The following is a 13,468-nucleotide window of genomic DNA, read 5'->3' on the forward strand; positions in this document are numbered from 1 at the left end:
GCTTCGACAAGAGTTTCGTCTCTATGAAAACGTTCTGTGTATGAATGAGTGCGCATGCGTAATTACCAATAAGATAATACCGGTCGCCGGCTCAAGTGACAGATATTCAGACATGCACGTCAATATACAGAAGTGTTCTGCTTTGTCAATTATTTATTGTTAATAGTTAACGAGCATTTCTCAGTAAGAAATAGTTCTCTAATAATATATGTTCAAACCATCCAACAGTTCATCTTAATTACAACATTGAACTTGAATTGCGACAAACTCGAAGTGTTAACGAAATTTTCCAAATGTTTTGTTAAAAGTTCCATACAATTTATGAAAATTAAAATCCTATAAATGAGCATATCTCGTTTCGCCAACCACAGATTTGATGACGATAAACCAATCGTTAAATACATACAACGCTGGCTTAGTTTCACATTAAATTACTTGATAGTAACCCCAATCAGTTAAATTTATACATTCTCCCCCTTCGTTTAACTTATTTGATACATTAGCGACAGGAACTTTTTTCGAAATTTTCATTCTATTCTCCGAGAAAGATTATAACAATCTCTGATTATAAAACTAATAAACATGTAATTAGTTTGCAGGAATGTAAAGTGAAAATCAATTGTCGAAAATGTCTCAAGTGCAGAGGATGTTGCACCCATGGAATCTTTTCCTCCTTATTTTATTTCAATTCTTCATACAATTCTTAACGTCTATTTATCTTTATACTTACGTGGCTCGTGTGGAGACTGATGTCAATATCATACGGAATCAAGATATTCTAGAACCAGAAAAGCTATTGCGTCGGAAACGAAACAGTGCATTGCCTGTGACGGAGGATAATAAAGTTTTAGACACTTCTAGAGTATGTATTGTTTCTCTATCGCATATACCATAGATTTACGAAGTATGAGTTGCGACTATTCATTGCATTTTATTCTTGTGTTCCAGATGTGGGAAGAAAAGGACACGCTAAAAGAGCCCAAGAAAGTCACATCTCCACCTGTAGCAGCATCGGGCTTGGCATCCTCTCCGATTACTCCCATGGGACACGAATGGGTGTGGCTAAACGCAGACACTCGTGTCCAGGTTTAGTTTTCTATAAGTACATTACAGAAGACTGAGGAGAAGGATCTTAATAATAGCTTTAAATACCATAGGTTGATGCCATTGAGAATTTCTGTCGATCTTCAATGAAATTCTGTCCACCGGGACTACCGGGAGCGCCAGGAAGCCCAGGAGCACCTGGTGAGCCAGGCCTTCCAGGATTGCGAGGAATGACTGGTCCGAAGGGACCACCAGGTTTAACTGGTCCTCCAGGACCTCGTGGGTTAAAAGGCGATCTGGGACCTCCAGGTTTCGATGGTAGAGATGGAGTTCCAGGTGAACCTGGTCTCGACGGAATTCCTGGACGTAGTGGCTTAGACGGACATCCAGGGATAAATGGTAAACCAGGGCTGAATGGATCTCCTGGGCGACCTGGTCGAAATGGCACAGATGGTAACTGCTTCATTAATTTGAATATTTCTTGTTGCACAGCAGATAAAAAGAATATTTCAGCTAATCGAGACATTAATTTCAGGAAGGCCAGGTCAAATTGGGCCGCAGGGACCACCTGGACTGCGTGGTAACTTAACCTTCTTTTCCCTCATTCTAATTGCGCATGGGTGAAAACAAAAAAAGATACGTTGTTGATGTGAACAACTTTAGGAGAGCTAGGTCCGCCTGGTAAATCAGGCTTGCCAGGCCAAGATGGCAAGCCAGGGATATCAGCCTGGAAGGTGAACATGAATGACTATAATGTAAACGATCTGTTAATTCCACCTTCTATTTTAGGTGAGTAATTTTACAGAAAAATATTCAGAAATTATATTTTTACCAACAGCTTTGTTCCAAAATCTTTCAGATGATAGAATGTTGCCAGCGACCATGAACTCCACAGGACTAATTTCAGTTTACGAAGGGACCAACATACGATTGAAATGTGCAGCGAGTGGAAAACCTCAACCTGTCATTCAGTGGTCTAGAACTGATGGTAGTGCCATACCTGTAGGATCTTGGCATGGTAATACGAAACATGACACACAATCAGCGATATTTAAAATATTCTCTTTACGAACACTCATATTCTCTGCTGTTCTTTCTATTCATACTTGTAAAACTTATTGTATAGTGACTTCTATTGTTGGACATACATTTAACGTCAGCGTAGTGAACAGAGAGCACATGGGAGAGTACACTTGTATAGCTGACAATGGAGTCCCCCCTCGAGCACAGAAGAAGTTTAAACTTCAAGTAAAGTGTGAGTAAAGATACTCACTGAGAAGTGTAAGCTTATCTGATTGTTCGTTACTGAAATAAAGATAATTTTTCAGTTGCGCCATTCATTCGAATACGAAACCAAATAATCCACGTACGCAGTCAGAGCACTGCGACCCTAGAATGTGAAGTCGAAGCATACCCAGAACCCAATCTTTACTGGGAACGTGACGATGGTCGCCGACTGAAAATGTCTGACAAGTATAGTATAGTGATTTCTGATAGGAGAGATATTTATAAGGTAATATAAATAATATTATATCATATGGTAAATAATAAACGTACAATAAATAATATTATAATGATTTTTCAGCTGAAAATGCGATTGAAAATTATGAGAATAACTTTAGCGGACCACGGCACCTACCATTGCGTTGCCAAGAACGATATTGACATTACCAAGGGCACGTTTGTAGTCACTGGTCAGACATTTATCATGAACTATATTATCAAAGTAGAGAATTAATGAAAAAATTAAATATTTTAAATAATTTCAGATGATATAAAGAACGTAGATAAATTAAAGAGTGGAAAACATGTTGCTTATGGGGATCCAGCACCGCAACACGTTGATTTAGAGGAACTTTGTGCGCAACGTGAGACTTGCGCAGCTTGTCCTGTTTTGAGATGCACTTTTACAGACGTTGCAGAATATTTAAACGTCCAGCCTCTCAGAAGCGTTAACTTTACTGGACTTCCGCCACGATTGGCAGGTCAATTAAACTCTATATTAGAGAGGAGCCTTGAAAATTTTTAATTGATTGTTTTCTCTTGCTTTAATTAATAATAACACGTACCGAGATTATATTCGTAAAGTTTCAGACAAAAATTTGAGATAGTTATGTACTATCACTTATTTCTCAACGAAAAGATTACTCCACATTCCTCGAGTATGAAACAAATTATCCTGAAAGTTTCAAAGAGAACCGCTTTATAGTTTCTTACAAAAAAATGTGATTAGAAATTAGAAAAAAATCAGAAACATCACCTTATTTTCATTATTTTAAGCCAGGCCCCTCTCTTAAACGTTTTTTGAGTTTGATGAGTTAGTTACTCATTAAAATTTCCGCAGATGGTGTAATAGAAGCTTTAGGAAAGCCAGTTTTGAAAGGCACAATGGATGATCATTACGGAAGTTGGATGCATGATGCATCTTCGAGAATGGATAGCTCCTCCGACAAACTTTGGGTTACTAGGAAGAACGATACTTCTTTCATTTTTGAGTACAAGTCGAAAGATCACTTCAAAAATGGCAGTTCGTATTCCATTGCATTGCCCTATCCGTTTCAGGTGTGTTGTACTGTTTTTAACGATCTATTATACGAGAAATGAAATCGTTTGAAATTATTTATTATCTATTTTCAGGGAAATGGGCATATAGTGTACAACAAATCATTCTTCTACAATCCCATAAATCGGTCTTCTATTTTCCGCTTTAATCTACAGTCGGTTTCTGATCATATATGCGATAAAGAGTTTCTACGGTGTGAACTGCACCTTCCAGGATTACTAGTGAACACAAGAAACTATCTCTACACGCCTAATCACAATTTTAATTATGTCGATTTCAACGTCGATGAAAATGGTAATTGCCAATTTTGTAGAACTAGATTTTAATGCATCGAACCAGGCTCATTTTAAAGGGGAAACTTCAAGGAATACAACCAATTTTTACCAACAATTTTTTTCAAAATTTAAATTACTCTGGCCCCTCATCGAAAAAAACGTAAAAAAAGAATTTGTTTAAATTTTTCGACATTATACAGTTGATTTTCGAGGTTGAAAAAATTATTTCGTAATAGCCCAATCCTTTCCGAATAAAACAAAAAAGAATGTAGCTTAATCGGACAAACAGCTCCTGAGATAAAAATTCGTAAGTGAGGCCCGTTTTCGCCAAAATGGGCAAAAACTGAAAACTTTGAAGGCCTGCCATTTCTAAAAAAATTCGAAACCAGCAAAATGATGACTTAAACCCCCACTAATTTCACATGGACTACAACATATTTCATTTAGAACAAAATCAACGATGGTGCCTGCAAAAAGTGATCGATTTGGCATGGAATGACCCAAAACGTTTTCGTAAAGCAGACTACCTTTTTATAATCTTGTATACATTTGAACATTAGATATATATTTCTTAACAGGCTTATGGATAATATATGGGTTACCATCAAATAACACAGTTGTAGTAAAAATGGATGCTAGTAATATGAATATTCAATATGCATGGAATATTAGTATAGATCACCATAAATTTGGAGAAATGTTCATTGCCGGAGGAGTACTTTATGCTGTTCATAGTGTCACCGAAGAAACCATGAAAATAAGGTATAGTTCGTTTTACTACCTATAACCAAAACAAGCGCATTGTCTATTCAATAATGGTTTCTTTTCCAGATTGGCTTTCGATCTTTATAAAAATGTTACTATACCCGTTCATTTATCGTTCACAAATCCTTACCATAAAACTACGGCTGTTAGTTACAATCACAAAACAAAGGTAAATCTTTTTAATTAAAAACACCAAATAGAAATATCGAAGTATTTGATTTTGTTAATTTTCAGGAACTTTACACTTGGAATAAGGGAAATCTGTTGGCCTACCCTATTAAATATCAAGGTTTTGCGAATGTAACAGCAAAAGAAGAATTAAGAAACATAGAAACTGGAATTTGAAATTCCAGTCGATCCAGTATTAAAAGGTTTACAAAATATATTGTATATACACTTCGAATTTTCATTAATGTATGTACAAAAAAGAGACAATAAGAGAAAACATCTTTTGGCCTCTTTCAATATACTTTAACTTCATTTTACCCCTAATATTTTTAAGATGATATCAGACATTTTATCAGAATTATCAAACAGTAATCTCAAAATCATGGGAAAATATTTCAAAACGAAATAATAACATGTAAAATACTCTCGAAATCACGAGAACATATCTTAAAGCGAAATTAGAATAAAATAATCACAAAATCGTGGAAAAGTATTTTCTAGAAACAATAAAACAAAATAATGTTATGTAGGAATATAGAGAAACATAAGATAATACACCACAGATGAGGTATAAGAGTAGAGTTTTAAACCAATACTCTATGCAACAATATTAGTTCTAGCTGATACGGCAGGATGTGACACGGAAATGGTAAGGGGGCTTTTAGAGTCTATGTAGAGCCCCACAGAAAAATACATGGTGCCCTACTCCTGTACCTCCGTCTGTAATATACCAGGTAATACTAAAAGTTTCGAATACATAGAAAATATAGAATAAAATAATATTTTAATCTGAATACATATCGAAAGTACAAAATACAATAGAAAATAATAGAATGATCTAAATACATATCAAAAGTACAAAATAAAATAGAAAATTATAAAATTCTAAATATATCGGAAAATGATCTATTCTAAATATTGTATATGTCGAAAAATATAGAATAAAAATACTGAATGTAGAAATATTTAAAGAAACACACACAGCTTGTTCAACAGGGAATGGAAAGATGGCGCTCAGTGACACACTTTAATTAAATAAGGAAGAAAGAAGGCCGAACAGAACAGGTGAGAGAGAAAAAGAGATCTGCTTTGACAAGTGTCCCTTTTGCCTGTATTTCCATTATAGTTTCTCCGTGGTCGAAAAGGATATTTGTGAGGTGGAATTTTCATCTCGATGGAAGTAAACGGTATCGCTTGTTGCTGAACTGCTAAAAACAACAAAGAGACTTATGAACGGAAAGCTAAGGGACACAGTGGCTGAAAAAATGGTAAGTGCGAAACAGCAAATGAACATCTTGATCCATTCGAATTACGGTGTTAAACCTAACCTCAAAAGAACGAACATTCTTTCACTGCATATTTCGACACGGATCAAGGCGTGTTTTATGTTCCAGTGAAATATTTGTTCGCTTAACTTTCACTTGAACGGCTTTTTGTACTTTTACATGGACGTTTCTAACCTCACTTGTTTAATTGGAGTCGTCCAAAATTTTCGTCAGTACGTCTGTTATTGTTTCTTATCTGTTGTCATTGTTAAAAGCCTCCATGATTTGATAAAATCTTTCTTTCTGCTTCTGAAAAATCCAGTTAGATCACGTGAAATTAGCAGATTAGCATAACCTTCTGATATGAACTGACAATTTATAATTTTTACGTGTATTATTGTAACCGAAATGGTTTGCAACATTGACATTAAAATGTGGCATAGCTTTTCAGAATTGCAATTAGCTTTCTCAATGAGTTATGATCGCGAAGTAATTTCGATCACTTGTTTAATTCAATTACAATGTATTTCGTAATTGCTATTCAAGTCCAACTACAAAGCACAATGCAATTGAACTAGAATTACATAGAATTATATTCGATTTCAATTACAGTCGATTTTAGTTACATTCGATTGCGATTATAAACATGTTCATTTATGGCGGATTTCAATTATACTGTGTTTCAATTCGATTCAATGTTAATTATGATAATATTATACTTTAAATATATTTAATTTTGATTAGGTTTGCTTTCAGTCACATGCAATTGCAATTACATTGTAATCATGTGGTAGTTGAATTGTTATGTAATTGAAACACAATGTAAATTGTAAATCATTTTGGATACGTTGTGTTCGGTAATTAAATGAAAATGTAAATGTTTGCTAATAGAGATGTACGCGTATCGAACATTGTCTTATTATAAAAATTTAATGTAATTTTATAAAACTATATCAAATTAATATAGAATGTAACGAAATGAATTTTAATGAAGAGATTACAATTTAATGCTACAGCCAGCAATTATGAATTATTCATTAGCATAATCCAATATGAAATATGTACAGACTAAGAACATGGTAATCTCTTCTAGAGCAGTATAGTTCCACTATGCTTGGAAGTAAAACAGTCAAAGGTGATCGTAAGATGCTCTGTAAATTGTATTTACCATCTACAAAGGAGTTAATTTAACCATTTTTCTTCTATACAGTAGAATTTCATTCAGACAACAGTGTTCAAGTACCCAGATAGTTTGGATAATAAGAGCTCACAGATTATCCCTTCTTCTACAGTTATTTTATGCATAATAGGAGTGAAGCAATTATTTTTCATTCCCGAACATAATAACATTTTAATTATCTGTCGATTTCATAAATATTGTAAATCGGCTATGTGACGTAAATCGGCTATTTGACGTCATCGGTTCCACTAAGTGGAGTTCAAACAAATGGAGTTCTACCATAGTGTACTTTGTATTGATTATTCTCATCGCATTAAATCATACTTCACAGGTTGCGATGCCATGGAGAAGTTTCCACTGAAAGGCACAAATTTGTTGAGCAACACATTGCCGCAAAATTATCAAAACACATTAACAACATACCAATCGCTTGATACGAAGGTACGTTACCCTGAAATCATTTCAATCGAGAGACGCAAAAGTGAGAATTAGTAAAAGATTTTTGTTTCTACGGTGACAGGTAGAGAACTCAGATGATGTGCATTTTGTAGAGGATGTGCGATCGCGGAATCGAACTGCTGGACGCGAGAATAATCTGAGCAGCGACGACGACATGCTGGAGGTCAACAACGTAAACGCTCATCAGGGAGACAATACTGTTTTCTCGGACAATTGTATTCGAATTGACGATGCTTCCTCTCACAGTGAGTGACTTCTTCCGAGATTGTGTCGAATAACACCTAACGTAAGTGTTACTCCCATTGAATCCTTAATCTTCATCGTTTCAGTTTCAGTGGATTCCGATGATATCCCTGGAATTGGCCAATACGATGATTTTCACACGATCGACTGGCAAAGAGATATTGCCAGAGATAGAATGCGACACCGATACATTGTCAAGAAAAAGCACGATTCCATTTGGGGTTTAATCAAGGGTGCTCATGATGCGTGGTCCGGATGGCTGTGTGTTTTATTGGTCGGCCTCTTTACAGGAGTTGCCGCAGGTATCATAGATATTGGTGCCTCCTGGATGACCGACCTAAAGTTCGGTATATGTCCTCAAGCTTTTTGGTTGAACAAAGAACAATGTTGTTGGAGTTACAACGAGACAACTTTTGATGGTGGCAACTGCTCTCAGGTAGATAGGTAGATAGGAATAGAAGAAAGGGGGTGAAAGAAGGAGCGAATGGAAACGGGTGAATGCGTACAACTCTTAGATTAATAAAGATTATTGTTTTTTTTGTTTTCTCTTGTTCCAGTGGTTGGCATGGCCAGAAGTGTTTAGCCAGTCGAAAGATGGTGCAGGCCCTTACATGATTTCATACATGTTCTACATAGCTTGGGCTCTTTTGTTTGCTTCCCTGTCTGCGTCATTAGTAAGAATGTTCGCTCCATACGCCTGTGGCTCTGGTATTCCTGAAGTATGTATGGATACAAAACAAAGTTGCTGTCCAACAGTTCTTTTGCGTTTTGAGAACCGATAGGTAATTCTTAGAAGCAGTCCGCGGATTTTTATGCCAAATAACAATTATTATATAGAGAAACATTGTAACTATAGGAATCTACTGGTTATCAAAACGCGAGAAGATTACAATATATGGGGACAGTGAAAACTATAGGATAGAATCGTTCACGAATAATAACTCTGCGTTGTTTATATTATAGATAAAAACTATTCTAAGTGGATTCATTATTCGTGGATATTTAGGAAAATGGACATTGATAATCAAATCGGTGGGTCTGATCCTATCAGTCTCGGCTGGTTTGAATTTAGGCAAGGAAGGTCCGATGGTCCACATAGCCTGTTGCATAGGAAACATATTCTCCTACCTATTTCCAAAATATGGCAGGAACGAAGCTAAAAAGAGAGAGATCTTGTCAGCAGCAGCTGCTGCTGGAGTTTCAGTTGCTTTCGGTGCTCCAATCGGAGGCGTTCTCTTCAGTCTCGAAGAAGTAAGAATTTGAAAAAACAAACCCTCCTTGACAGAAGAGACTTTCAATGCGTTCATAACTATAATGGTTGATTCATATGAAATGTCCGACTTTATAAATATCATTATAGTCTACAGGTCTTTTACTTGGAAAACAAACTATAATTATATATTAATTTTTCAGGTGAGCTACTATTTTCCGCTGAAAACGTTATGGCGGTCATTCTTCTGTGCTTTAATAGCTGCTTTTATTCTGCGATCGATAAACCCATTTGGCAACGAGCACTCGGTGCTCTTTTACGTCGAATACAACAAGCCCTGGATATTCTTCGAGCTGATACCCTTTGTCATGCTGGGGATAATCGGGGTAAGCTTTTGTTCCAAAATCATCGTCATACACAATGGACACTTTAATATTTCTCTTCTGTTTTCTAGGGGGTAATCGCCACTTTGTTTATCAAGGCGAACTTGTTTTGGTGCCGGTACCGTAAGACGTCGAAGCTGGGACAGTACCCGGTCACCGAGGTTCTTATAGTGACAGTGGCAACGGCGGTGATTGGTTATCCAAATCCGTATACTAGAATGAGTACAAGTCAACTTATTTATCTGTTGTTCAGTCAGTGTGGAGTTTCAAACGCTGACATTTTATGGTTCGTAACATTCAATGGACCATCAATTATACTTACAGGTTTTTAGCCCTCGTCCGTCCCCCTGTTTCGCAACCAAACGTGTCCCCTCGTGTGTCAAATTGACAGAATGGTCAAACGTCAAACGAAATGAAACAATAAATAATTAACTTTGCTAATTATTTCATTCAGATTAAAGTAGTAAACATCTACGGTGTTGATGTGTTGTTGTGTTGAATAGTAATATGAAAATTCGTTTCTCTATCATTTTAAATTTTTGAGAAATTTAATTGTGATTTAATTGTTAAAGCTGTGCAAATACGTTGCTCGCGTAAAACAATTCTGTAGATTTTGGTCTAACAGGTGGTTTCTTTTTTATTCAGCGACTATAATAGAAACTTCACCGCAGTAAAGTCGGCGATAGAGATAGCGGCAGCTGGGCCCGGTGTCTACAAGGCAATATGGTTGCTAGTATTAGCATTAATCCTGAAACTCGTCATGACGATATTTACGTTCGGCATGAAAGTACCTTGCGGACTGTTCATCCCGTCGCTTTGCCTGGGAGCCATAATGGGTCGCATAGTTGGCATAGGCATGGAGCAACTTGCCTATAATTATCCACACATATGGATGTTCAGTGAAGAATGCTCCACAGGCGTGGACTGCATAACTCCAGGGTTATACGCGATGGTGGGAGCCGCTGCTGTCCTCGGTGGTGTCACCAGGATGACAGTATCCTTGGTGGTGATTATGTTTGAACTAACTGGGGGTGTCAGGTACATCGTGCCCCTGATGGCTGCAGCCATGGCCAGCAAATGGGTCGGCGACGCCCTTGGGAAGCAGGGCATCTACGACGCGCACATTGACCTAAACGGGTATCCGTTCCTCGACAGCAAGGACGAATTTCAACACACCACTCTCGCTGCGGATGTCATGCAACCTAAGTAAATAATTTGCTAAGTACTAAGTACACGTCCGCCTTAGAAATTTTATAATTTTTCAATGCTTTATTGCATCTTGATTTTTCAAAATGACTAAATTTGTTTAGACGAAACGAAGCCCTCCACGTACTAACACAGGATTCAATGACGGTCGAAGATGTTGAGAATTTGTTGAAGGAAACGGAACACAACGGTTTCCCCGTGATAGTCTCGAAAGAGTCCCAGTATCTCGTTGGTTTTGTGTCGCGTAGAGATTTGAATCTTGCAATAGCAAATGCGAAACGCATGACGGAAGAGATTACTGGACAGTCGTTAGTTTTGTTCACCAATGGAAACAACATCCAGAACCACTCCCCACCTCCTCTGAAGTTGAAGAAGATCCTTGACATGGCTCCGATTACTATCACAGACCAGACACCCATGGAAACCCTTGTTGATATGTTTAGAAAATTAGGATTGAGGCAGACGCTTGTCACGCATAATGGGTGCGTATTTCTAACACTTTATTTCACTGCATAGCAATCGAGCTACATCGTAATTGAATTACAAACTACTATAATCACATAATAATTTAATTAATATTGCGACTTAACTGAATTCCATAATTCAAATATTTCAATTAATTCAATTACATATTGTTACTTGTAATCAGGAGTGTAACTGAATTACATACTTAAATGTTTTCAATCAATTGAAAACTGTTAATTACTGTAATAACGAGTATAAGTTAATTACGATGCAGCTCAAACACAATATAATACAAGTACTGTTGCAGTCGACTGTTGGGAGTCATCACGAAGAAGGATGTGCTGAGACACGTGAAGCAGCTCGACAACGAAGATCCTAATTCCGTATTGTTCAACTGAGATGTATATAAAACTTTATAAGAGAGAATGGCAAGAAGCGTTTTATAATGTAGTAGGAACCGAACAGAAAACCACACGGAATTCCTTTCAACTGCATTCGACTTTTTCATTCTAAAAGGAATAAAACTCTAATGTTCTTTGCAATTTCAAAGATTAATATATTTTTACAATTTAATAATTGAGAATACTGCTAACGAGTGGGTGTAACAAAATCGCGAATGCACGAAAAATTTATGCTAGGACCTAGCTAGAACATTTTTGAAATATTTTTGAACCTCGAGAATGTAGATCGAGTTAGCAAATTCAATTTACAACTTACATACCATCAATTCCGGGATACATACTTATTTTGTAAATTATTTCGGACGTACTACATCATATAAAATGCTTCGGAGTTCCGATAGGTATTCCTACATGAAGTATGGAGACATGTACATCACATGCGTCAGTGTAAGCGTGAACGAGTTCTTAATTTTTTAAACGAACTTCTGATTTTAAACTGACTAGAATTAACCGAACAGTTGTAATCAAGATAGGGGAGAAAGCGTCAGATTTCAGTTGATTTCTTTTGAATCAACTTTTGAATAATGGAAAAAAGCTACGGAGGGGCGGGCGCTGACTTTCACAGCTGTAATAGAGTATTTTGATTGACGCAGAGTGCAACGGAAATTTTAGAAAGTATAATAGAGTACTCGTTGGTTAGATCGATTTTTCTTATCTTCAAACGCGAACCAAAATTGAATTTCCGATCGACACTGTCGATTTTCGGTATAAATATGTATATATACAGATACAGTATGCGAGCACGTATGCAATTAGCATGATCATATGGGTGTTGAGTACTGATGTTACTATGCATCTTTATATGGATATGTACCAATGTTGAACTACTAATGTAAAAATAAATACATTGTTTACACTACAATCTTTTAGTACAACCGCTCGATTATGATGATTGGATTATGGATTTTTGTGCGCTTACGGCGTATGCAAATTTTTCAAGTACAAGACAACGTTTATATATAAATTAGAACATTCTTATTTTATCTAAAATTGGATTCTATTAAGACGAAATGTTTAATCGATGAAAGGAGTTCTTTGAAACTGAGAGTTTGCATGAAAATCTCCTATCTAATGATGATAGCGAGGATAGTACTGTCCTATGTCATATTTGCTATTATTTAGTATTTTAATTTAATTGTAATATCAAAGCAATTTGTATTTTAGATTATACCAAATGATATATGTTTAATATATAATAATACTCTGTTATTTTTAATAATATGAGCGATTTACATTCTTCACCATAGTATTTACAATGTATGTAACAGGGAATTTTTATAGTGGAGAGATATTTATAAACTTTATTTATCAAAAATCAAAATAGTCTAACTTTTTATTTCTGTGGATCAGAAAAAACAGTTTAGCAAATAATTATGAAATCTGCATGTTGTATACATTTTTTGCATATATATATATTAAATGCCGTAATTACAGAAATAAACAAAATAAATTACTAATCCATATATATATACAGGAAAGATAGCCCTTCCAAATGATATTAACGCGATTTATCAAAAAAATTTGTTGCTCCCCGTGTGATGTTCCAAACTTGTACAAAATTTTTGTTAACCGTCAATGTTGTCTTCATCTCGCAATAACTTTGTAAAAACCCAACATAGCAACAATTTGAAACTGCGTATCTGAAACCAGAGGTTTCAGGCTTTCAAACCATTGTTTAACGATATCGATACGGCAATTTTTGACGGAGTTATGATCACGTAAAGTGGGACCAATTTTTCGGGTTTGCACAAGTGATTCCTTAATTTTTTTGAGCAGTGTAT

At 36.0% G+C, this 13,468-nt stretch overlaps 2 protein-coding genes across 6 annotated transcripts; both read left to right on the top strand.

Annotated features, from left to right (window-relative positions):
* Positions 1 to 9: 9 nt before the first annotated feature.
* Positions 10 to 6,081, top strand: LOC143217989 (uncharacterized). Of its 3 annotated transcripts, none has more exons than XR_013010954.1 (19): positions 10 to 183; positions 593 to 862; positions 949 to 1,086; positions 1,158 to 1,497; positions 1,580 to 1,624; positions 1,708 to 1,833; positions 1,904 to 2,062; positions 2,171 to 2,299; positions 2,373 to 2,557; positions 2,630 to 2,720; positions 2,814 to 3,029; positions 3,389 to 3,606; positions 3,682 to 3,901; positions 4,461 to 4,644; positions 4,714 to 4,816; positions 4,882 to 5,018; positions 5,430 to 5,549; positions 5,812 to 5,880; positions 5,942 to 6,081. XR_013010954.1 is itself a non-coding variant. In XM_076442806.1 (16 exons), exons 2-16 carry the CDS (start codon positions 629 to 631, stop codon positions 4,990 to 4,992), a joined length of 2,517 nt encoding a protein of 838 aa, XP_076298921.1. In that variant the 5' UTR covers positions 16 to 183; positions 593 to 628; the 3' UTR covers positions 4,993 to 5,286. The 3 variants fall into 3 exon arrangements, 1 of the variants encoding a protein (XP_076298921.1); XR_013010953.1 differs by having other exon boundaries at positions 15 to 183; positions 2,630 to 2,738; XM_076442806.1 differs by lacking the exons at positions 5,430 to 5,549; positions 5,812 to 5,880; positions 5,942 to 6,081 and having other exon boundaries at positions 16 to 183; positions 2,630 to 2,738; positions 4,882 to 5,286.
* Positions 5,943 to 12,262, top strand: Clc-c (chloride channel protein 3). Of its 3 annotated transcripts, none has more exons than XM_076442812.1 (11): positions 5,943 to 6,083; positions 7,592 to 7,701; positions 7,781 to 7,964; positions 8,049 to 8,398; positions 8,520 to 8,681; positions 8,926 to 9,213; positions 9,376 to 9,558; positions 9,627 to 9,841; positions 10,201 to 10,761; positions 10,866 to 11,243; positions 11,534 to 12,262. In XM_076442812.1, the coding sequence occupies exons 2-11, from the start codon at positions 7,603 to 7,605 to the stop codon at positions 11,622 to 11,624; spliced, it is 2,511 nt and encodes an 836-aa protein (XP_076298927.1). In that variant the 5' UTR covers positions 5,943 to 6,083; positions 7,592 to 7,602; the 3' UTR covers positions 11,625 to 12,262. The 3 variants fall into 3 exon arrangements, with proteins under 3 accessions (XP_076298927.1, XP_076298928.1, XP_076298929.1); XM_076442813.1 differs by having other exon boundaries at positions 8,055 to 8,398; XM_076442814.1 differs by lacking the exon at positions 5,943 to 6,083 and having other exon boundaries at positions 7,812 to 7,964.
* Positions 12,263 to 13,468: the final 1,206 nt, after the last annotated feature.

Source organism: Lasioglossum baleicum, chromosome 18 (assembly GCF_051020765.1).
Source record: "Lasioglossum baleicum chromosome 18, iyLasBale1, whole genome shotgun sequence".
Lineage (NCBI taxonomy): Eukaryota > Metazoa > Arthropoda > Insecta > Hymenoptera > Halictidae > Lasioglossum > Lasioglossum baleicum.